The sequence below is a fragment of the Camelus bactrianus genome, chromosome 18 (assembly GCF_048773025.1).
Source record: "Camelus bactrianus isolate YW-2024 breed Bactrian camel chromosome 18, ASM4877302v1, whole genome shotgun sequence".
Taxonomy (NCBI): domain Eukaryota; kingdom Metazoa; phylum Chordata; class Mammalia; order Artiodactyla; family Camelidae; genus Camelus; species Camelus bactrianus.
Genome location: NC_133556.1, coordinates 455422 through 479203, shown reverse-complemented (window position 1 = coordinate 479203; position 23782 = coordinate 455422). Strand labels below are relative to the sequence as shown.

The following is a 23782-nucleotide window of genomic DNA, read 5'->3' as shown; positions in this document are numbered from 1 at the left end:
AAGCTTTTTAAACCCTCTTTGATGTGGACCAGAAAATCACATTTCGTCAAGAAGAATGCTCAACCTGAACCTCAAAGGTGCAGACTAGGCAGCCACACAGCCAGGGGGAGGCGAAGCGCATCCTGCACCCAGCCTGCCTTTCCCAGAGATCTGTGCAAGCACCAAACGTGTGCAGGGAAACACACCCAAAGAAATCTTGCTTTTAAAAGTGTACAAATAGCAGAACCTGAATGTCCAACTAGACACTGATTAAATAAATTTATATACAACCAAAACCGCAGTATTAGACAGGCAACTAATCTAATAGAAAGAATGAAGTTAATCTCAACTAACATATAAAAGGAAAAAAGCTGCAAAACCCTGCGCGCACCATGACAGCAGTTAAGGGAAGATGGGGACCAGCTCTGCATTTCCTAGGTCCACAAAATCGAGATTCAGCGGCATCTAAATGCCAACAGGACAGCACCCGTGACTTGCATGATACGACCCCCACCTCACTTGAGAGCAGGAGAGCCCACAGGGGACCATCAGGATTAGCTGCAGGTCCCTCTGGAAGGGAAACCAGACTGGACAGGGGACTTAACTTATCTGTGCTACTTAAAGGTTTTACAGTGAGAATGTAAGTACAAACAAAAGGAAAGAAAATGCGGGGTGGGAATTAGCCTTTGACTATGAAAAGCTCCACGTATTCTGAGTAAACACTTTTGTATAACAAAGTCACACAGTGCGACCCCATGGTGCGACAGAAAGCCCGGCGGCAGGTTACGGGAGAGTTTAATCTTCTTCCTCGCACATCTCGGTGATTTTCCAAAGTTCTCTGATAAATGTTTTACTCAAGTAATCAGAAATGTTTTTTAAAGGTAATAAATGAGTGCTGGCTCGACAGGTCACTATCACAATCTAAAAGAGCAGGGAAGTGATAATAAAAGCCCCGAGCAGATAAAAACACAACTTGTTTTCTCCTCGAAAACACTCCAGACCAATTTAAGGAAAGTGGGACAAATTTCCAGAACGACCAGCACAGCCACACTTTTCCCCAGAAGACACACCAACAGCCCCATGTGCCTGGCCCCGGCCCCCTCGCTGTCACAACAAAGGGCGGCTGGGCAGTGACCCCAGCACGCAGGGCCTGTGCAGCTCTGAGAAGGCACGGATGCCCCTGAAGGTGCGCGCAGCACAGCGGGTTCCTTTTCCCTGTGAGGTTCCTCCCCTCCCTCCGAATTTACACTCACACAATTCCAGACTCCTGGGCACCACCACGCAAAGTGCAAGTTGAAGGAGGGATAAAACTAATTTTTGGTGCATTTCTTAAACCTTTAAAGCATCACTTTGAGGTCAAGTTTATAGGAGAAACAGTGCAGACACTGAGGCCTGTAACACCAGGTATGTAAGAAGAAAAGGATACATGTGGACACACAATTTTTTCTAACGTCTATAAGAGTCCAACTTACGCTTCTGATTCCTGTCCCTCGAGTAAATCCTCGAGGATGGGCCGCGGGCCGCGGCGCAGGCAGTGAGCGAGGCCTGGCGCTCGGAGAGGAGGCTGCAGTCACTGCAGGTGTAGCCGTTGCTCCCGGCCGCCCCCGCCGGCCCTGCTGCCATGGCGCCATTTCCCTGAAGGAGAGCTTTACTCCCGCCTGAAGTTTTCAAAAAGCAGACGGACCTGATGATTACAATCTGCAGACACCTAACTGAAACTTCCACCTTGAAAATGCAGGGACGAAACAGGACCAAAATGATTACCTTTAAGATCTCCATCGTCGTCAAGACCTGAAAAACACACATACGTATTTTTGCTGTTCAGCTCAAATTATCAAAACAGAACAAAACACACACAGCCGTGAAGGTCACAGCGGCTAACAAAAATCAGCATCACGGCACCAGTCGAGGTTCATTTCCTACAAGGCCTGGAACAGAAATGTCTCCAGATACGTGCAGATACTTGCAGTTCCAGGTGAAAGCACGTCTCTGGAGAAAATACACACACGCGCATGCACGTGTGCGGAGAGCAGGCAGAAACCTCACCACCAGCTTCCCTCACTGCCTGGGAACTGCTCTTCCAGCGAGCGAAACAGAACATGAGTCCAATGCTCCCCAGACTCACACATAAAACTTCTGGAACTAATCTGGACCTTGGATCTCCCCCAGAAAGGCCAACGTGAACATCGAGTGGACACAGGCAAGCAGCTCTGCGTCCCCACCAACGCCTCGGCTCCCTGCGGCCACCACGTCAGCTGCGAGGACCGGGGCCACCCTGCCACTGCTGCAGTCAAGTCAGGCCACAAGCCACATCAATTCCTAGTGTCAATTTGTCTACACGGGATGCTTTCCAATAGGTCAAAAGTACCACATCTGCTTGCTGCTTAGAGACGCCTGAACCTGAGATCACGCCGGTGAACTTCCCAGCGACTTTGCGTCAACACCCCTCAGAGGCCACGCAGCCAGAAAACCAGGCCGCGCCGACCACCTGCCGTTCCACATCGCAACAGGGGACCGGCAGCTGGGAGCAGCTTCCCTGCTTCCTACCTGAGTCAGGAGGAAAGCCTCCCCCTCCAGGGACTTCTCCCCACAGTGAGGGCAGAGGGACAGCCCGGCCATGACCTCCCTTCTTCCCAGAACCACCCGAGAAGTTACTGAGAGCAACTCACCCCAGAAGTGGTCCACTTGGGTCTGCTCACGGATCAGGGACTCATCCAGCACGGGCGGCCGTACCCCGCTAGAGAAGCCCTGGCCAGTAGCCGAGGCCAGGGCCTTCCTGGAGGCGTGGTGTATGCTCAGCACCGGCTTGTTCGCACTCCGGCGCTGCCTTGCAGTCCTACAAGAAAGGAGTGAGAAGCAAGTTCACAGCCCGTCTCGCCAGCACAGTTGACTACATTTCACTGACACAAGCCTTTGCCTGAGAATAGCATGTCCTTTCTGCTGCAGTGAAGCGTCTATAAACCTAAATAAGGGATTGTTAGGCTGGGCTCCAGGAGCTCCTTCTAAAATTACATATTATACAGAGTAGTTTTCAGATACTTGGGTCCCAAGACCCCAAAACGGTTCAAACTTACAATAACTGGAAAATAAAAATGACCTAAATTTAAAAATTACGGTTTATAAATTTAGCCCCACCCGTCCTTAAATGAGCGCGTGCACACACCCACCCCGCACTGTCTCAGCTGCTAGGGAAGGCGGACCTGCGACACGCACAACAAGGAGAGGCCTGCTCCTTTGTAACCTGACCCATTTATGCACCAAATCCACACAAACGATGATGACAGAGCCCTGGGAGACGGTCGCCTGAGACTCCCCGCACCGAGGCAGGCAGGACAGAAGGGCAGACAGAAGACCCGCCCTCCAGGGAGCAAGTAGTGGGCGAAAAGCAGGGAACAGAGACATGAAGCCCCAGGTGCCTCGCCCCAGGGGACAGAAAACCAGCCCGTGACAGCTGGGGGCCCCACAGTGCGCCACTCAGCTGCTCGTCAGGAACCTTCGGAGCTGGACTGTCCAAGGCTGAGGTCAAAGAGCCTCACTCTCGAACGCAACCCTGCAGGTGATCACAGTGTGTGTGGTGCATGCGTGAACCGTGCCTGGGGAGGCACCGCTACCAATGCCAGCGCCCAGCCTGGCCTGAAGTCAGTGTCCCCACCTGTCTCACTGGCCACCATCCCGTTCCTGAGACCACAGCTCAGGCTGGAAACACATCATTCTTAGCTGTGACTTTTTATCTCTGAATGACAGAGATCTTGCTCACTCTTGCTCCTTCCTGGGGACAAACAGGGGATGAGGACATGGAGACTTCAGAAATCAAGTGAACAGGACAGCCACAGATACAAGTTAACAGCTGAACCTCACGCATGCTCTGTCAGTTCACAAAGACTTAAACAAGCAGACGCAAAGCATTAACGGAGACCATCTGCAGCGAGATGTGAAGCGAGACTCCGTGCATCCACGCTGCTAGGGCAGCTCGGGGCCTGCCATGAGGATGAGCTGTGGACACTGGCCCTGTGTGTGCAGCTGTGTCCACGTGACAGGTGGCCGCGGCCCTCTGCAGTTTCCGTGAGCAGAGAACGTGGAAACTGTCAACACCAGATCCGCGCACGTCCCAACCCCGGTCTCCATCTTCATTCACAGCAAAGCTGTGACTTTCCACGTGACTGCGTGTGCACCTACATATCCTCAGGTTCCAGAGTGCCGCCCTGACCGGGCGGAGAGCCTGAGTGTTAGGTTCCCTATGCTGGAGTGTCAGTGGCAGGGACGGCAGCACGCTCACCTGGCCCCTTTGTCCGCGGCCAGGCTGTCCTCTGTGGCATGTGCTGTGGTGAGCAGGCGCAAACTGCGGCGTGACATTCTTGGAGAATCAAATACAGGATCCAATTTGTGCTCCATCTCGAAATCCAGAGCATCAGAAGAATAACTTGAACTAGAAGGAAAAAACCTTCAGAGATAAAACACTGCTTCCAGCCCACTTTTAAAACAAACTGAAGACATAATGAACAGAACATGCAATCTATTGTAATTTTTAAAAACAGCCATCACCACCGAAGCTTTCCTACAGACTAAAAGCAAGCTGGCCCCACCCACAATGACACTCTGGACACCGGCTCTGAGCACAGCACCTATGAAAGGGCTGCCCAGCATCCTGTCTAGAGCTGGCCCAGGGCTGCGTGAGGACTCACTCAACTCACAAGAATCCCCACCGACGCAGCACCAGGTCAACATCATTAAAAGTCAGCCATTTACTTGCAGACATTGGCTGACACAGCAGTTCAGGAGACAGGGACCACCCGTGACCCTCAGTCCGCTCCCCAGCGAGCTGATGAATGACCCGACGGCAGGAGAAAAGGAAAAACAAGTGGGGGAACCACCACCACTGCTCTGCGCCCGCCTCGCCACAGAGCCAGAGACAAGCCGCCTGGCCGCCTCCATGCGGTTATCTTACCCTGAACACGCACCCCTCCGAGCTGTCAGCAAGCTCCCCTCATCAGGAAACAGCAGTCAGAACCCGTCTCGCAGCTCCAGGGGCAGGGGCCACCCACACAGCACCCCTCACTCAAGCCGTGAAGGACACCGCCCAGAGGTGCACCCCCTGCCCAGCGGGGGAGAGGGAGGGAGAGGCCACAGGCGCCGTGGGGAGGAGGTGGTGAGGGGGGATCGGGCGGCAGCCAGACTCCACCTGCGGTACGGGGTCAGGGGAGCGGCCATGGAGGGGCAGCCCGGGGCAGGAGGGGCCCCCGGGGCTCCTGGCGTCTCTGCAGGAGGTGGGGGTGTGTGGCGTGAGCCAGGAATATCTTAGGAAAGTGAGTGGGCTTAGGAACTTTTCTGCTTTTTATTTTACATTATAAAAATATTTTCAGTATCAAATTCATTATAAACTTATTAGATCTGACACTTAAAATGGTTAAATCAAACCAACAGTAAATTAATACAAATAGCTTCAAGCTGTCACACCCATCTGAAACATCACAAGTAACTTGAGGAAAGTGTTCTTAACTTTAGAGGCTGGAGCAGGGGCCTCCGTGAATAAACAGTGAGGACACTGAGTTCAAGGCCAAGTGTGGACCAAGCCCCGCCCCACCTCCCTCCTAATCTGGGTTAGGGTTAGAGGACAGGCACTGACAAGCCCTGAACGTCCAGAGAGGACAGTGCAGTGCAGCTCTGCTGGCCGCTGTCCATGCCGAGCCGGGTGTGTCTCGGAGAGGCCATTGAGAAGACACGTTGGCCAGTGCCGGGAACACGTCAGCACCACCGCAGTGGAGACGGGGCCCTGGCTTCCCAACACGACTGGGATGCCTCCGCCACCAGAGGGTGTTCCCGTACCTGTCAGTCTGGTCAGAAGGGGCCCCGGGACACAGCCAATCTGCTGCTCTCCAGAGACGCCCACTCATGGGGCGGAGAGGCAAATGGGCCCATGTGTGCCGTGTGGGGCGAGGCCGTCAGAATACAAAGATCTAGACGCTCACAGGGACAGGGAGACCGCCAAGATGTGCTGTTAAATGGAAAAAGCAATACTCCAGCATCACCCTGTTCGTGTTAAAGAAAAGAAACTGCAAAATGAAGCCATGTCCGACACACACAGATGCATAAAAGCACAGGAGACACCAGGAAGGTTCTCTCCAAACCGGTGGCCATCATCTGCCCTGGGGCTGAAATGAGGAGGGCCACGGGCACCTGCACCCTGAGCTGCACAGTGCTCAGCGCCCAGGGGAGACCAGCAGCATCCACGGGGAGGGGCGCGGACCTGACTGTGCTCCTTCCAGTGTGACCAGAGCCTCTGTCTGCATCTCATGCAATTTTAATTGAAAGAGTGAAAAAAAAACTGCCTCAGGTGAAAGCCAGAAAAAGACGTGGACGGCGGGCAGCAACAAGCCATTAAGCAGAGCCCGGGCGGCCAGTGCTGGGTCCGGGGACACACTCGAGGAGTTGCCCGGTCCCTGGGGGCAGGCGTGCGGGCAAGCAAGTCATGCACAGTGGCAGTCCTACGCGTCTGACCAAACCCCCATGGTTCAGAGCACCACTGATCTGAGCAGAGGCCCAGCCCCGGCCCTCTGACGTCCTGGCCGCCACCACCCGTCCTCCGGGACCTCTGGCCGCAGTCGTCCTGCCTCACCGGGATCCCTGCTCCGCTGACCGCCACAGCCTCCCCCGGCTGCCCTCCCCTGCCCCGCTGGCCTTCGGTCCCAGCGGCCGGGCGACATTCTCAGCGGAGGAGCCCGACTGCTCTTCCTGTGCGGCTCTGGACAGCAGCTCCTGGGGTGAGGTCACCTCCTCTGTGCCCAGCCCAGCACGCCTGGCTGCCTGGCAAAGTAGGTGACAGTCCCGTCCCAGACTCTCTACTCCTCGCTTCCGTCACCACCCCCACCCCTCAGGCCCTCGACACCTGGTATTCTAGCTAGTTGTTCTTAAAAATGTCATTCTCCTTCAGAGACTTGGTTCAAAACAGCCCACCGGTGTGGCAGACCAAGTGCCACAAACTGCTGAAGCCGCGGGAGAGGCAGAGGGGCTCTTCACGATTCTCCAAGCTTCCTCGCCATCTGACGCTGTCCACAGTGCAAAGACACTTCAGTGAGAGAAACGGAAGGACCGGGCTGCTCAAGGACCCGCTGCGTGTTTACTGGAATTGCTGAGAATGAAGACCAGGGCGGTCAACCAGGGCGCAGAGTGACCAGAAACGTGGGCGAGGGGCCCACCCAGGTAGCAGTGAGACCAGCGGCTCAAAGCAGGGAGTTCATTAGTAAGGGGAAGGTCTGGGGGGACAACGGAGGGAGGCGGACACACTCAGCTGGGCCAGGAGGCCCGAGGGCTGCAGGGAGAGGGCCACAGGGAAGCCCAGACTCCGGGATGACAAGGTTCCCCTGGAGCTGGACGCCAGAGAGAGGCCTCAAAGAAGAGGCAGGGTGTAGAGATGCAGGAGGACAGAGCAAGGGCAGGTCTGTCTCTGGACACTGCTGGGCAAGGCCTGCGGCTGAGAATGAAGGCGCTGGTCTGCAGCCCAACACCCCACCTCTAGGCTTGGCCTCCTGCAGCTGGAACTCCGGGCTGCACACAGCCCTCGAGCTTCCTGCATCTCCCTGGGCTCTGTGGGCCCCAGTGCCCCAGCCCCTGTGGGGCTTTCGTGATCCTATCAGGACACGCTGATGACCAGACCGGACCTGGCAGCCACATCTCATCTAAGCCTCTAAGTCTCATGGGCTCTCCTGGTACCTAGTCCCCAACCTCCCCTCTTCGTGCCTCGATCCAGCTGCCCGACCCAGAGTGTGAATGTCACCATGCCTCCTCCCTCACCCTCGCTTCCACAGGACTCCCAAATGACCCCCGGAATCCCTGCCCTGGTCGGGCCCACCGCGGCATACCTAAGTGCCGCCAACAATCCCTGAACAGCACCCGCCCCGTTCTCCACACCACAGCAGACACCTGAGCGCAGACCTGGGCACGCTACTCCTTGCTTAAAACCCTTCACTGGTTTCCCACTGCCCTCAACTACAGTCTGGCTTCCCAGCGCAGCCCCGACTTCCCGTCTCCCCACCCCAGCCTGCCCGCGCGCCTGTGGGGAGAGCTGCTGAAACTGACGCAGCTGCCTTCCCACCGAGAGGCCCAGACAGATGCAGCAAAACCTACATCTCGCATGGCTTGTAAAAGCTGAAAGTAAATTACCAAGAATTATCATTATTTTTTTTATGCTCCACAATACAGAATAAGGAATAGTTGTACTTGAGTTGGCCCACTCACTCTGTTCTAAACTACTACAGGGCTTTTTAACAAAAGCAGAGTGTGTTACTATGGAATGTGTGACACGGTCTAAAATTGTGAATAAAAATAGATCATCAAATGTGAGATTTGACCAACACTGTTAAAAAGTTTCTTTCTACCTAATTACCTCCCCACCAAAAAAACTTTCTTTCTTAAAATGCCTTTCAAATTTCTTTAGGTTTCAATTACGTTTTTACCCTTCAGAAGACAGGCCACTGATAAAGCAGGTACCAGCGTTTTCCCTGTGCTCTCTGAGCGTCTTGCCGGGAGCAAAGGTTTCCACCAGCCCGGCCGCGCTCTCCCCTGTGGGGCTGGCCCACGGCTTTGTAACGCTGAAGCTTCACGTCAGCCGCCCTGCTCGGGGACGAGGAAGGCAGAGAGCAAGTCGACCACTCCCGAGGCGCAAAGCCTTCGCGCCCGCCCCCCCCCCCGGGGATATAAATGAGAGCAGGAGACGCAGCGCCGGGCCTGACAGCAGCAGCGTTCTTTACACCTTGGGCTTCCTCGAAACCCTGTTCACGCCGCCTCCGCTCAGAGGCAAGTCCTCTCCAGGTTACTTCTGCTAACTTTAAAATACTCCACCATTAACCTAAATCGCAAAACCCTAACACTAACCCTAACCACACGGATGTATTCTTGAGACCACAGCCACCTGGGTGGAGTCTAAAACAGTAATTCATTTGCAATGAATCACCACTGAGTCATCAGAAACGTACAGTTTTCAAAACCACCTCACAATTTCCATGCCAGTTTAGCAGTTTTGTAAAGCCATAGCATTTGGTCAAGTTCACGGATATTTCCACTTTCAACCCAGAATAGTGGCTGCAAGCACCAGCAAGCTCCCACTAACTCGCGGCAGTCAGGAGCACACACAGGCAAGCCCGCGCTGACACGCACGCGTGCTCACCTGAGTGCATACGTGTAGCCGGTGTTCTCGGGCACACACTGCGGAGGGGCGTACGTGTGGAGCCGAGAGAAGTCCATGGTCACCGTCTCAGCTCATACTGCAGGAGGCGGGAAAGCAATGCAGGCGGTTAGAGGTGGAGCACACAACGTTGGGTCAGCCCAGCACACACCCTGCCTGCCTAAGATGTCAGTGCCAACACCTGCTCAGACACCACCAGGAGAGCGGTTGTTCGCTTTGTTCTGTTTTACTTTTTAAGCAAGGGAGATGAGTCTTCTCATGGTTCAGGTCTGGAACATGGCTTTTATACTTAGTGCCCTAAAGTGATAAATCTACAGAAGCAACAAGGGGAAATCCTCGGCAAGACTGACACAAAACTATGAAAACTGGGGCAGTTTCCAAAGAATACCGGAAGTACTCAGACCCCTTTTTAGAATGTAGTTTCAAATTCCTGAAGGCGCCACACGTTCTCATTCTCCTAAAGTAAGCTTTACTGTTTTTAAGGACGACAGAACTGACTCTTACCCCAGGCCCCAAGCACTCCCGCACCTTCCCAGACAGCGGCGCTTCTCAGAGTCAGGAAGCTGCAGGGGGAGTAACAGATAAGCTTAAGCACTGCATATACTTTTACTTTTCCCCAAAGGAAAACACAGATTATTTTTAAACTAAAAAGTTTTGAGCATATTGTTTTTCAGGTTGTCATCTAGACTTCTTTGGAATGACTCAAACTTTCCTCTGGCTAAAAATAGTCACACACACTCAGAAACAAAACAAAACAAAACAAAAGAAAAACAAAAACCACACCCTCGTAGGAATGTGAATCATAGTCTGTTGTTGAGAAATCAAGGAAGATAAACGTAAAAATAAAGACTAACTTGGACAAAAAACATTTAGGTATAAACGACTTCTATAAACAAAGCCAAAAGTACGTAAGTTCACCCCATAGTCTTTGAAACAGTCCAAATATTCTTTTAAAAATTAGGTACCCACAGAAATAAAGACCACCATTCACAGATAAAAACTGTAGTGTGTGCCCACTAATTTCACAACCGCCAGCTCTTCTCAGAACCTGGCCCACAGCCCAGGGAGGAGTGCAAGTCATTCTCCTAATATACACTTAAACCTCTTTCTCCAGGTAAAATGATCTATTTAACCCATGTATCTGTCCAGTACCTGCTCACTCTGCCTACTCTAAGCAGGTCCACCGCGCAGACACTGAGGAACGGAGCCAGCCTGCGGTCTGCGCCCGCACAGGCACCCAGCGCCCAGCCACCTCCAGCTCAACCAGGGCCCCCGGAGAGCCAGGGCCACGCCCTGGCAGCAGTGTAACAATGGCTCTGACTGCGCTGAGGCGTAGCCACGACTCACCAAGCAACCGTAACAGTATCAATGCCCCATTGCTGCCCTCAGCCTCAAGGGTGGAGAGCCAATTCTTGAAATTCCCTATTACCTACTGGCTAACAAGACCCAAACTTCCTGATTTCATTCCCAAAGTGAGCTTTCACTTTAATGTTTCATTACACCTGCGTTGCTGACCATTATTCAAACCCAGACTAAAGCTGTTCTAACTGCTGCTGATTTCTACCAACTTCTCTACAACCGGCATTCAGTTGGTCCTCAGTGAGCTCAGTATTTCTTGGATCGGTTTACAGTGTTATAAACAAGCGAGTGGCAGGTGCCAGAAAGCCAAGTCCTGCAGGGAGCAATGAATTCACACGTCGTGACTGGCCATGGAGACGCAGAGCACGCTGTGTGGGTGGGTGGGTGGGGGGGTGCAGCGCTACTGACAAGGCCACTGAAAGGGTCAGAGGTGTAGAGGGAGCCGTGAGGGCCCGTGAGGAACTGTGCCAGGACTCACAGCCTTTTTATTTTAAAGTTACATCAATATGTTCTCACACTTTACCTAAGAGAAAGAGACTGGTTAATTTCAAACGCATAACAAATGGTGTTTTCAAAAGCCATCAGAGGTGCAGGACCAGCGACACCCACACAGTCCGACCTGATGCCTCCCATCAAGGAGACACAGAGCCGGGCCATCCTACCCTGGTCGGGTCTAATGTAGGCCTTATGCCACAATTTAGAAAGAGATCTAACTCCTTGTTTCTGACATAAAAGAAGTGCAGCTACTGGCCATCCGTCCAACTTCCTATCAAGGCCAAGACCACAGCAGAGGGGCATGGAAAACCTACAGGCGACAGCACAGAGGCACAAGCTGAGTGACAGGCTCAGCAGCAGGTTTCTGGTTAAATGTGTTACGACAGGAGCTACAAACGGACTGCAGGGCCCAAACGCAGCACACCGAGAGCACCAGCCTGGGTGCGCACAGCTCAGCACCCGGGCCGCGCAGCCGCAGGGGAAAGGCGGGAGGGCGGCGGAGGGAGGCCCGGGGTCTCAGCCGAGCAGCTACTACAGCGAGGAGAGCAGTGATCACACACCCTCTTTTCTGCTCATTCTGACTGTGCTTCAGTGACCACGTGAGTGTCACGTCTGCTCTCCAGTCAAACACACCTGCGTATAAAGCTACACGCAGAATCCGGTCCCTGCTTAATCAGACCCCGGGCCCAGGGAAATGCCATTCTGGCCATGACTTGCTCCACAGCCCAGAAAATCCCTGTCCAAGCAGACCCCCCAAAGCAGCAGTGGCTGCAGAGGCCACGGCCAGCTCGATGCAGAAAGAGGGGTACCAGGGCCCCCGCAGGGGCGCACCCCACCAGCACTCACTTGGCCGTTCGTCTCCACACCAGCCTTCTCCTCAAACGATCCTGCTCTCTTTCTTTCTCCCTCAAAAGACCATGATATCAATTCAGAATAGTTTAAAATTAACCTTTAGTTCCTTTCATAAGTGTGAAAATTAGATAAAATTACAGGGTAAAATAAAATGAAATAACGTAAAAGAAAGTTAAGTGAAATGATGCACGTAGGCAGGGCCTGACGCATGACAAACACCCAGAAGCCAGCATTTATTATTTGAGGGAAAATCTTATACAGCCAATGATTTACATTTTTTTTAAGGAACAAACTTTTTTCCTTCTGACTTAACAATCTCTGAGATGGAAGATCCACTTGTCCCTGACCTAAATAAAAGACAAAGTCCGCTGGGAGCTCTGACTGCTCCACCTTGGAGCCGACAGGTTAGTAGGCCAGCTCCGGCCTCTCTCAGAAGCTGATCAGAGCACCGAACAGCAAAAGTGCAGTTTCAAGACAAGTTCTAAGTTCTACTGACAACCAACACAAGCACTTAGCACTTTCAACATGCTGCTCCATCTCCACTGACATCACTGCTAATTAAAGCCCACACGTAACTCTAGAGCCTCCTCCTTACCACACGGCCTGAAGCAGCCTCAGCCTGTGACTCAAGGGAGATCGGGTTCGCATTCATACTCTGAATAGCATGGAGAGAAAAAGTGAAAAATGGACTGAAGACGTTTTCAGTGGCATCAGAAAATCCTGGAAAGAATCTGTGTGTTTACAAAGAGATGCCCTGTCCAGGCCCCACTGTCCTCATTTCTCTAGTCCCTTCCAGGCCGCTCCTCTCCCCAGGTGTCACGACTGGTATGACCTCCTCACGGGCCCCACTCCTCCTGAGCACCCTGGACCACAGAAGGGGGAGGCTGCACAAAGGAGTGGGACTCACAGTGAGCCCCCAGGCCAGTCAGCCCAGCAGACAGGCATGAGGGGATCTGTGGTGCTCAAGAGAGTCTTCCCTTGTCTCCGGAAGAGTGCTTTTCAGGGTGGACAGCTTTTGATTTTGAGCTGCCCGTCCTAACGGGGAAAAAGCCCTCACCTCAGGAGACGGCAGGCCAAGAGTGACAGCTTCAAGTGGAAGAGGAAGCTCTGCCTATCAACTACCCAAAGTGTCTCCCTGTCACCCGCTCTTACCAGTGGCTAAGAACGTGAGCCAGCGAGCATAGGTGAGAGGAGAGGTCTTCTGTTTAGGCTGCAAACTTTGGTTTCAAACCTAAGAGTGTAAATTCGTATCTTTACAGACATGCAGATCCCAGCAGGGTTTTAAAATCAGAGCTGAGGTTCTTCTTAAGTTACCCTTTGTTCTCCTCTGATACCCTTTACCTTGCCCCGTACACACTACATGTAATATTCCCATCACGCCCTAGAAACGAAGTCCAAAGCTCAGGTTTTGTTCTTGAATACTTTGGTCAAACACAGATTTTGGCTCCACCACCACATATAACTTGAATCTCAACTATTTAGAAAGTCTGTACTAATTCTGTGACGACCTAGAAAACACGCCTGGAAAGTATCAATGATGACAAGTCACAAAGGCTTGGAAACAGCTCGAAGCAAATGGCAAAACCACAGCAACAGCATAAAAGCGCTAACGGTTCTCAAGTAAAATCAGCACACGGGATCTTCTTAGGAAATGCTACCAGTGGTAAGGAAAAACCAGAAAAGGCAGACTTTGAGGTCGGCCAGTAGCATTGCTTCTCTCCACATAAACACAAGGTATCATGCAGGGGAAACCACTTTCATTAGACAAGCATAAGACAATTGGAATTTGCTCCAAAAGCACTGTGTTTACAAAGATAAGATAAGCAAGTTACAGACCCAGCTTTCTAGTAACCAGGGGAGTCACTGAAGACATGGGAGCCGGAGCCGGAACAGAAACGGCCGCACAGCTTCCCCACAGACGCCTCATCGGCCCCGTCCGAGTGGCACTCCACCCTGGAAGTGACCACAGAACCTGCAGCCCGTCTGCAGAAAGAACAGCAGTTCGAGGGGGCAGTGACAGGCAGCGCCCTCCTCCTGCTCTGGGCACGGCTCCAGACACGGCCATCTGCCACTGGTGCTGTCTCCATCTCCGAGGGGCGCTCTGGGCTGGCAACAGGCAGTCCCTCAAGCCCTCCCCCGCCCTGACACACATGCAGGCGAACCCCACCCTCACCACTCCTCTATCGCCCAGGGCTGGCTTCGCAAGGCCCTGCGCAATCAGGTGTTCCACCGTCACGTGTGCCGTGGAGAAGAGCCTGGAAACTAAAATCCAGAAGTGCACCGTAAAATGTAGTGCTTAATCTTAACATAACTACTCTGCTCAGACTTAATCCTATTAAAACTAGATAATGCAGAGACTTAAAAAAGTTATTTTTCTGAACAGATTAAAAAAAATCATAAATTGGGTTAGAAATGACTGTTTTCCAAAGATCACATTCAACGTAATTACTTCTACAACACAACAAACTGGAATCGGTATCACATATCTTTTCATTTTAAGGAAGCAAATCACTGTTAATTTACGAAAAGCTATGATTTACAATGATAATCTTTAAAAGTGATAATTATTTAAACAAGAGAATCAGAAACAAATGACTACAACCTAAAAATATTTGAAAGGGCTTTATAGAGTGCTACATGTATTATATATATACTTGAATATGTTTTTTAAATTTCTGGAAAAATACAACAGTAAACTTAATGGTAAATTACAAGAAGGGGACGCCTACTTTTCACTTACTCCTTTGTTACTACTCAAAGCAGTTTTTAAAGAGTAAATCTAGCTCATAATTTAAACAGCCCAGCAATTATTATTTTCAAAACAAAATTGGTCTTCGTTTGTGAAGCAGCCTCGACCCTGGCTCCTCCACTTACTCTGCTGTAAGAACTGTGGCACCACTGCAGGGCACACGCGGTCCCACCCCAGGGCGCAGCTACAGGATTTCATCAGTTAAGACACCTAGCCTGCCCAGCGCCGCCTGGCACGAGGCGGAAACACTCAACAAGACCCAGCTGTCATCAGCAGCAACTCTGTCCGGACAGTTTCTAGCCACGATCCAATGAGTCTTTCCTCTCTTTGGAAATGATGCAACAGGAGGAGATGCAGGCTAGGAGGGTCTTTTTATTATTAGACATCATCAAGCACACTAGCTGAGCCTTAAGGCAAACGCCTCCTTCTGCGTGAAGGTGCCTTATTGCATGCTTCATCTCCCAGCGCTTCGGTCAGAGCCACGTTTCCCCTCCGTGATGTTAATCAGTGTTCCGAGGTCAGACCATGTACTGTCATGGTAAAGGGCCTTTCTTCGTAGAACACAGAAAGTATCAACGACATAGTTTTATCATTTGCTTCAAACCTAGAACACGCCGAATTTCCTTACAACCAGCGCTGTTAGAAGAACGCTACCTCCCCTGGCAAGAGCTCAGGTACCAAGCGGCCGGGCCGGCGGTGACTCCGGGCTCCCCCCGACACTGGAAGCGTCCGACACCTCAGGGCCACTCTGACAGGCACACGGTTCCTGTGCTCCTTCCTCGTCTCAGATGCCCTCCTGGTTTCTCAGTCCCCACTCCTTGGTCTCATTCCACCCCAATCACTCCCAGATAACCTCTCCCCTTCCTCAGGATACGGCTGAGATACCACCTCCACGAAGCTCTCCTGGATCCCCCAAACCCCCATATCCACGTTAGGTGCCAACTGTACTGCTCCCGGGCATTCACCACTTAACAGAAATGGTAATATTTATTGACTAATGAGCCTTCCTCTCCATCTAGACCATGAATTCTCTGAGGGCAGGAGCTACCCTGCCCTGCAGAACCAACAAGCGGCTTGCAGGTGCCCAGAGAAGTGGGAGAACCCACTGCTATCATGTTGTGTTGCCATTAAGCTGAAAACAGTCCTGAGCTGCCCTCGCCCTGATCTGCTCCGTGTCCGACCATACCATGGAAAACTGCGCCCCCTATGCCAGACAGATTCGGGAAGAGCAGGAAGGGTCACGGGCATCTGGTCTCCTCCCCTTCTCCTCATGGATCTGAAGCACTTCTGACGTTTCCTTACCTAATCAGAACAGTGTGGTCAGCTCTGTCTTATTTCCCACTATAGCTGGGAATGATAACTAGAAACAGCAGTCCCAGGACTTTATTTCTACTATGAACATAAACACTTAATCCACACCATTTCTCCACCACCCTTTTAAGGTTCTGCCCTCCCAGATGGGAAGCACCAGGCTAAAAGTGAGTGCTTCCCAGTACTGAAAAGGTTGTCTGTAGCATAAACAGTTAGGGAAGAAATCTTTAAATTGATCTTGTTTTCCATATTCTAGACATAGCTCCCACCTTCCAATAATACTGATTACAGATGAGACAAGTGAGCACAGCAACGAAGACCAAGGCCAAAAGGCAAAGCACCGCTTTGTCTTCAGGCCACACAGGCCCCTGGGAGAGCCCCTCAGGTTCCACCGGGAACCTCCCATCTACACCTGATTACTTTCAGGCTACTGAAGTCTGTGCTTTTATTCTGCGCAAGTGTCTAATACCATCTGTCACACAGTCCTTATTTCCTAAACTAAAATTGACAGCCAGTGACCGCACAAGACTAAATGAAAAACAAAGCATCCAACTAGCAGCCTGATTACAGATTAAAATTCAAACTGCAAAACCAACTAACGAATTACACAAATCACTTAACGAAGCAGAGTCACTTACAGTATGTGATTACAATAAACAGCACGTTACAAACAGCAACGTCATGGTCTGCATTTTCCATCTGTCATCCTAAGTTTCTTGTGGCCCAAAGGAAGTAAACAGTTTCAAACGCAGCTCCACAGTCTCGTCTCCTACACGTGGGAACCCAACAGGGTCAGCTGTCCAAACTAGCAATGAGTCCAAATTTAAAAAAAAAGAGAAAGAAAACGATGGTTACCATCAACAAAACACTACCGCAACCCTCCTGCAGGCGGCACCGAGCCCCACACCCACTGAAACAGTCCCAGCGACACCACCTGTGCTGGTGCCACCCCTATCTTGTTCCCACCTGTCCTGCAAACCCCGGTGTGGGTGCTCGACTCTGACGTGTTCAGGACCACTCAGCCTGAATCAGCACTGGATGCCAAGAAATGCCCTGCGATCCCTGGGCTCTCACCTCACCGTGCAATATTCAGGTAAGGCCAGGTGTTGCAACGCTGCAAGATGGCTTCACCCTGTGTTACCACCTCTACCAGAAGTGCCCAGCATTCACTGAAAAGGATTAAAAAAAACAGTAGCAAGGAAGTCGGAAACTAGAAAGTAAGGTGGATGAATGAAAACTGACTTAGACTAGAAAAAGCCTAACCATAAGCTTGCATGAGGAATACTGAAATAGCCCAGTTTCCATTGTGGAATCCCCAAAAGCTTGTGATAGTGACACCTGTGTATTTGGAAGTGAGAGTGTATAATGGAACCAAAATACAGGATAAATCGAATGATCAAAGTCTCTTTAAGAAGCAGTTAGGCAAAACCATGTGATCATCTCAACTGGTAGAGGAGAAAAACCTGTCAAAATCCATCACTTTCATGACAAAAACATTCAGCAAGCTAGGAATAGGAGAGAACTTCCACAACCTGACAAGGGGCATTTACTAAAACTCACAGCTAACACCACAGTCAACTGTGAAAGACTGAACACCTTCCCTGAAGATCAGCAAGAAGACACGGACATCGCTTTCACCACTGCTATTTAAGGCCGCACTGGAACTCTAATCAGAGCCATTAGGCAAGAGGAAGAAACAGATGGCATCCAAACTGGAAAAGAAGAAGTAAAACTACTTCTATTCACAAACATGATCCCATACATTAAGAAATCCTACAAAATTCCAAAAAATTATTAGAATAAACAAACTCCACAAAGTTGCAGTATATAAGATCAACACACAAAAATGAGTTGTATTTCTATTTAGTAGCAGCAAACAATCTAAAAATGCCACTAAGAAAACAATTCCTCGTATGACTGACTATTATGCTGTACACCCCAAACTGACACAACACTACAAACCAACTACACATCAATGAAAAACAAGGAAAAAAGGAGAACAATTCCTCTTACAATCGCATCAAAAAGAACAACAAACTGAGGACAAAGTTAACTAAGAAAGTACAAGACTGGTACACTGAAAACATTGCTGAAAGAAATTAAAGAAGACATAAATAAACGGGAAATCATCCCCGTTCACATGCTGGAAAATTTAATATTAACATGGCAATACTCCCCTACCCAAGCTGTAAATTTAATGCAATCTCTATCAAAATCCCGATGGCTTTTTTTTTTTTTTTTTTGCAAACAGAGTAAAGCTAACCCTTTTAATTCATATGGAAATGCAATGGATACCATACAGCCAAAAACAATCCTGAAAAAGAACAACTTCGGAGGACTCACACTTTCCAATTTCAAAACTTATTTACTACAAAATGAGGACAGACACACAAACCAGCAAGACAAAATTGAGAGTCCAGAAATAAACCCATACATTTAAGGTCAACTCATTTTCTGAAAGGACACCAAGACTAATCAATACAGAAAGAACAGTCTCTTCAACAAGTGGTGCTGGGATATCTGGACATCCACGTGCGGAAGGATCAAGTTAGACCCTTACCTCACACCACACAAAAAATTTACTCAAAATGGATTAAAGGCCTAAACCTAAGAGCTAAAGCTATAAAACCCTTAGATAAAACACAGAGGTAATCTTCATGACCCTGGATTTGACAGCTGTTTCTCAGATGACATCAAAAGCACAAGCAACAAAGGAGAATACTGATAAATCTGGCTTTGTCAAAATTAAACCTTTTGTGCATCAAAGGACACTATCACGGAGTGAAGAGCCAGCCCAAAGAATGAAAGAAGGTACATGCAAATCACATCTGATAAGGGTCTAGTGTTCAGAAAATACAAAACACTCTTACAGTGCAACAAAAAGACAAAAAACCCAATTAGAAAACGGGCAAAGGACTGGAATGGACACGTCTCCAAAGAAGATACTCAAATGGCCAAAAGACCATGAGAAGATGCTCAACATCACCAGTCATTTAAAAATGCAAATCAAAATCAACACAAGACACGGCCTCCCAGTCACTAGGATGGCCACAACAGCAAAACGGAAAGTAAGTGTTGGAGAGGGTGCGGAGAAACTGGAGCCCTTGCACACCACTGGTGGGAATGTAAAATGATGCAGCTACTGCGGAAAAAAGTTTGGTGGCTCCTCTATAAGTTAAATATAGAGTTACCACGTGACCCAGCAATTCCACTCCTGATTATACACTCCAACAATGAAAACAGATGCTCAAACAAGAATGTGTACACAGATATTCACAGCAGCAGTACTAATAATAGGCAAAAAATAGAAACCCTGATGTTGAATGGACAAGCAAATTGTGATATATTCATATAATAAATTATCCAGCCATAACACAGAATGGAAGTTCTGACACATGCCACAACATGGATGAACCTTAAATACATTATGCTCAGTGAAGAAGCCAAAAGAGGCCACATATTGTATGAATCCATTTACATATAAAATCCAGAAAAGGCAAATTCCTAGAAACAGAAAGCAGATTAGTGGCTGCCAGAGGCTGGGAGCAGTGGACTATGGGGGTGACTACTAACAAGTACCCGTTTCCATTTAAGGTGATAAAAAACCCTCTGCAACTGGATGGCAGCGACGGTTGTGCAGCACTGAGAAGAATGTACTTAAAGCCAACGACCTACACAGGTAAAAAACACAAATTCTATGTTGTGTGTTCCACCACAATAAAAAGAAGCACACGGCCACCGTGCATGGATGCCCTGCCTGCCCTCCCCCAAAGACTGGAGCATCAAACCAAGGGTTCTCAAGGGGAACAGGTGAGTTCCAGGATGCCTCCCTGAAAAGGGGGATAAGGGAGCTTTTCCTGACTGATTTGCGAAGGCCACATCCATACTCTTCTACCCAACTTCTCAAATGAGGCAGGAGACTGGAAAGCCCTTCTTTGGGAATCTAAAAGGCCCAATAAAAGGATCTAAGGACAATGACACTGAGTGTCCCTGTAGGAATCCCAGCCCGTCCTATCAGCCAACAGTGACAGCAGCCACGCAGGTGCACAGAACCTGCAAAGCACTGGGCAGGGCCCCACTCTCAGACAAACGCGTTCAACCAGAATCACCTGACGTCTCAGGAAAGGCAGGCTCAAGGGGGCAAAAAATGAGGCTATGGAGGGAGAATGCGATGATGCTACTGCATTTACGAAATAACATGTTACTAAGTTTCAGATGGAAAAAAAACCCCATCACCAAAAGCGCTCTGGGAAATTTAAAATATGACGGCCAAAAAGAAATGCTGAACAAGTGAGTTAGAAGAAAAGATTGAGAAAGCTCCTAGAAAGTCGAACAGAGAGACGAAGATGAAAGAACACAAAACCGGCCCAAGAGATCCAATGCTCAAAAGATAGTAATTCCAGAACACACAGAAAAAAAGAAAACTAAGAAAAGAGAAAATAAAAAGGTAGCTGTCAAAGAAAATAAACTGAGAAAATTCCCCAGAACCAACCCCCGAACCATCCGAGTTTACAGACTTGGAGCAGCTATGAAGTGCCCAACGAAAAGCACGCAAACGACCAGGCCCGCGCCCGCCTCGGAGCTCGGACGCGGGGCGAGGGGACAGGCTGCGCCGGGAGCCCGCGAGCGCTCGGGGCGGCAGGCCCGGCCGCGGCGTCGGCGGCCTCCACCCGCGAGGACGGCGGGGTCGGAGGGGCGCGCGCCGCCACCGTGACGTCTGCGGACCCAGCCCGCGACCCCCACCGCCGCCCGCGACCCCGGGCACGCGAGCCGCGCCCTCGCGGGCGGGACAGCGCCGTCCTGGGGCCGCGCGGCTGGGGGCGGGGGGCCGCGCCGGGGCCGCGGAGGGGGCGTCGGGCGCTGAAGAGGGGTGGGTGGGGCTGGGGGGGAGGAGGGCCCGCCGGCGCCGGAGCGGGGACGCCGGGCTGAGGAGGGGGAGCGGGGGCGGGGGGCCGGGGGCCGAGGAGCCGCCGCGACCGTTGGCGGCCCGGGAGGAGCCCGCGGCTCGGCCGGTCCCTGCCCCGCCGGCCGTGAGGGTCGCCCAGGCCCCGGCCCCGCCTCACCGCGACCCACGCCCCGACCCGCGGCAGGAGCTCACCTGCCTCGCGCCGCCGCCGCCGCCGCCACCGCTGCCCCAGGCCTCGGCCGCACCGCCCAGGCCCGAGAGACCGTGCCTCCGCCAGCCAATCGTGCACCGCGTCTGGGGCCGGGGGCGGGAGCAACGCGGACGTCCACCAATTCCGAGCGCGCCACTTGAAACTCCTCGGCCAATGCGAAGGCGGCCTACGTAGGGGCCCAGCCAATCGCGAACTGAGGCCGAGCCGCGGGGCGGGAGAAGTGGGCGTGACTCCGAGGCGGCGAGCGGCGGGAGGGGGCGGGGCAGGAGGGCGGGAAGGAAGGCCTGGGGTGGAGAGGACCCGCGTCTCGCCGAGGGTCCTCGTCTGGAGGAAGACCCCCCCCCCGACTCGCCGGCAGCAGCCAGGCCACCCCGCGCCGGTCCGGCCTCGTGGCCAACCTCCCGGTCTCCACCGTCCCTGCACCGCCCCTGTCCGCTCCCACCTTACCCCCGTACCTGTGCGGCCCGAGCGCCGCCCACGTCCCAGGTGTGCGCGCTGGGCCGCAGGTGCGCCCCTCCCGCGCTGGCAGAGCAGGCCCGGGCTCCCCACGCGTCCGCTGTCGCCGGTCCTGCGGCCGCCCAGGAGCCTGCCGATTTCACCTGCGCCTTCCTGGCCCGCAGGCTCCTCCACCCACGAACCACACAGGTCACCACAGGCCGCTCTTGTGTGGGGTTTTGAAGTGTCTGAGCCCTGCCCTTTACTACCTTACCGAGTTTCATAACTGTCCTGGCCAGGTAGATAGAGAAGCTATTATTATCCTACTTTACAAAAGAGGAAACGGCTCCAACAGGTCAGAGGGCGGGTGCGGTCTGGGAGGAGGCAAAAGAGTCCAAATCGAGCCGTTTCTTACAACCTGTTCCTTCCAGCGTGACATGCTGCAGCGTCGGAAAAAGACTTCCACCGGTGCAAACAAGCAAACAAAGCAGTTGCAAGGGCCATTTTAATGAAAGCATGTTCATTAACGGCTACGGCAGGGGGCTAATGCAACGTTAGCTCGTTAGCTCGCTGTCTGTGTGGATGTGCAACCATCAATTTTCTTCGCTTTTACACTCACAGCCCGTGGGCCGTGTCGAGGTGAGCTTGAGGAAGTGTCATCCGTGGGATAAATTTTACAGACGTCACTTCATAAGCGGGGTGGGTGTTGGACCGGAGAAGTGGCAGAGAGAGGAGCGAAGGCTGTGTGTTTTCAGCGCTGCCTGGGCGCGTGGGGTGGATTGAGGGGAATGAGGATCCCCTAGAAGTACGTCTAGGATTAAGCCTAAACCTTCCTTGTCTACAGTAGCTACTGGCCACGTGTAACTATTGACCACTGGAAATGTGGTCGGCCCGAATTGAGATGCTGTGCATTATAAAATACACAGAATTTTGAAGACCAAGTATGAAAAAGAAGGTAAAATATCTCATTAATATTTTGAAATGTTGCTTGTGTGTTAATAAGTTGTAACATTTTGGATATGCTGGTTAAATAAAATATATTATGAAAGTAATTTCATCTGTTTCTTTCCACATTTGTAATGAAGCTACTAGACAGTGTCAGATTTCAGAAAGTGGACAGCGGTGCAGACGTTAGCAAACTCATGTGCCACAAGGCCACAGGACACAAGATTCCAGCGGGGCTCAGGGGACCCCCAGTAGGTGTCAGATAATGAAAGGGAGTCTACAAAATCCTGAGAGGCCTAACAGATAAAACCCCACCCACCCGGTTTTAGAGGAACAGCAGAGGGTGACAGGCAGTCTCGGGAAAGGCCTGGGAAAGCCTTTGAGAGCAGAAGCCCCTGTTTCCATGCCAAGACGTGGTGGTGCCCCGGCAAGGCCGTGGCCCCAGCCCTCTCAAACCACTTAAGCCCCACCTGCTCCCACCCCAGCTCGGGATTCCAACCACCACTTTGGCCCCCAGGCCTGGGAGTGGGAACCAGAGGATAGGGTTATAAATGTTCCTGGCAAAAACCCCCAGCACAACCGGCGCTTAGAACACTCACCAGAAAAGAGAAAACAGGCGTCCAGGATGCCCTGAGGGAAGGAGAAGCAGCTGACAGCAGGGCTGAGCGGCCACCCCACCTGCATGTCCAGCGCACTTCGTGGCGTGAGGAAACTCAGGCCCCCATCCTCTGTCTCCTCCACCTGCCACGTGGGGGAGTGCACGGGCCCAGCACAGACCCACTGGTGCCGGCTCAGGAGAGGCCCCCAAGTTCTTCGCTGGGGGGACCTACATCTGCCCTGACTGCCTTCCACCTAGTATGTGTTGGCGTCACCTGGATTCCACTGGTCCGTACTGGTCTGCACCAGTGGGTTGGTTTGAATGAATCCACCTGGCACCGTCGCTACTCAAGGCCCTTCAGCAGACACCAGAGACCTGGAGAGCACCTCGCCTGCTCCTCGGGAGGGGACCCGTCTGTGGGCCATGGCAGGGCCACGGGACCCCTCCCCCCCACCCCAGCTCCCCTCAAGCCGCCTCCTCTCTCCCTCTGGCTGCGGGCCTCCTACTCCACAGGGTCTTCCCCACTTGCCTGGCCCACCTGTGCCCCGTATTTCACCCCAGCGCGCTCACCTGGACAGCTTCCTGGGCGCTTGCTCCCAGTCTTTTCTTCTACTGGGCCCGCACTAATGTAACATGTCTATCGGATGCCTCCCATGTGCCAGGTACTTAGTAGGTGCTAGGAGCCACCACTGAAAATCAGACTCACTGCCCACCCAACACCCAAGTTCCTGTGGGAAGAGCCAGGCAGGGACAGACACGTGTGC

The 23782-nt window shown here is 51.8% G+C and overlaps 1 protein-coding gene across 16 annotated transcripts in view; it reads right to left on the bottom strand.

The window, feature by feature from the left end:
* The window catches only part of SUN1 (Sad1 and UNC84 domain containing 1), a 42073-nt gene extending 20943 nt beyond the window's left edge, over nucleotides 1–21130 (bottom strand). For 6 of the 16 annotated variants that reach the window (XM_074345468.1, XM_074345472.1, XM_074345467.1 and 3 more), the window contains exons 1-6: nucleotides 21022–21128; nucleotides 9140–9236; nucleotides 4256–4405; nucleotides 2649–2815; nucleotides 1744–1770; nucleotides 1452–1637 (exon numbers count right to left, since the gene is read on the bottom strand). In XM_074345468.1, coding sequence (XP_074201569.1) covers nucleotides 1452–1637; nucleotides 1744–1770; nucleotides 2649–2815; nucleotides 4256–4405; nucleotides 9140–9216 — 607 coding nt within the window. In that variant the 5' untranslated portion in view covers nucleotides 9217–9236; nucleotides 21022–21128. Of the gene's footprint in view, nucleotides 1–1451; nucleotides 1638–1743; nucleotides 1771–2648; nucleotides 2816–4255; nucleotides 4406–9139; nucleotides 9237–9661; nucleotides 9721–10309; nucleotides 10443–16561; nucleotides 16729–16997; nucleotides 17070–21021 lie in introns of those variants that run through there. The other 10 variants (XM_074345462.1, XM_074345463.1, XM_074345465.1 and 7 more) reach the window with 10 other exon arrangements.
* Nucleotides 21131–23782: the final 2652 nt, after the last annotated feature.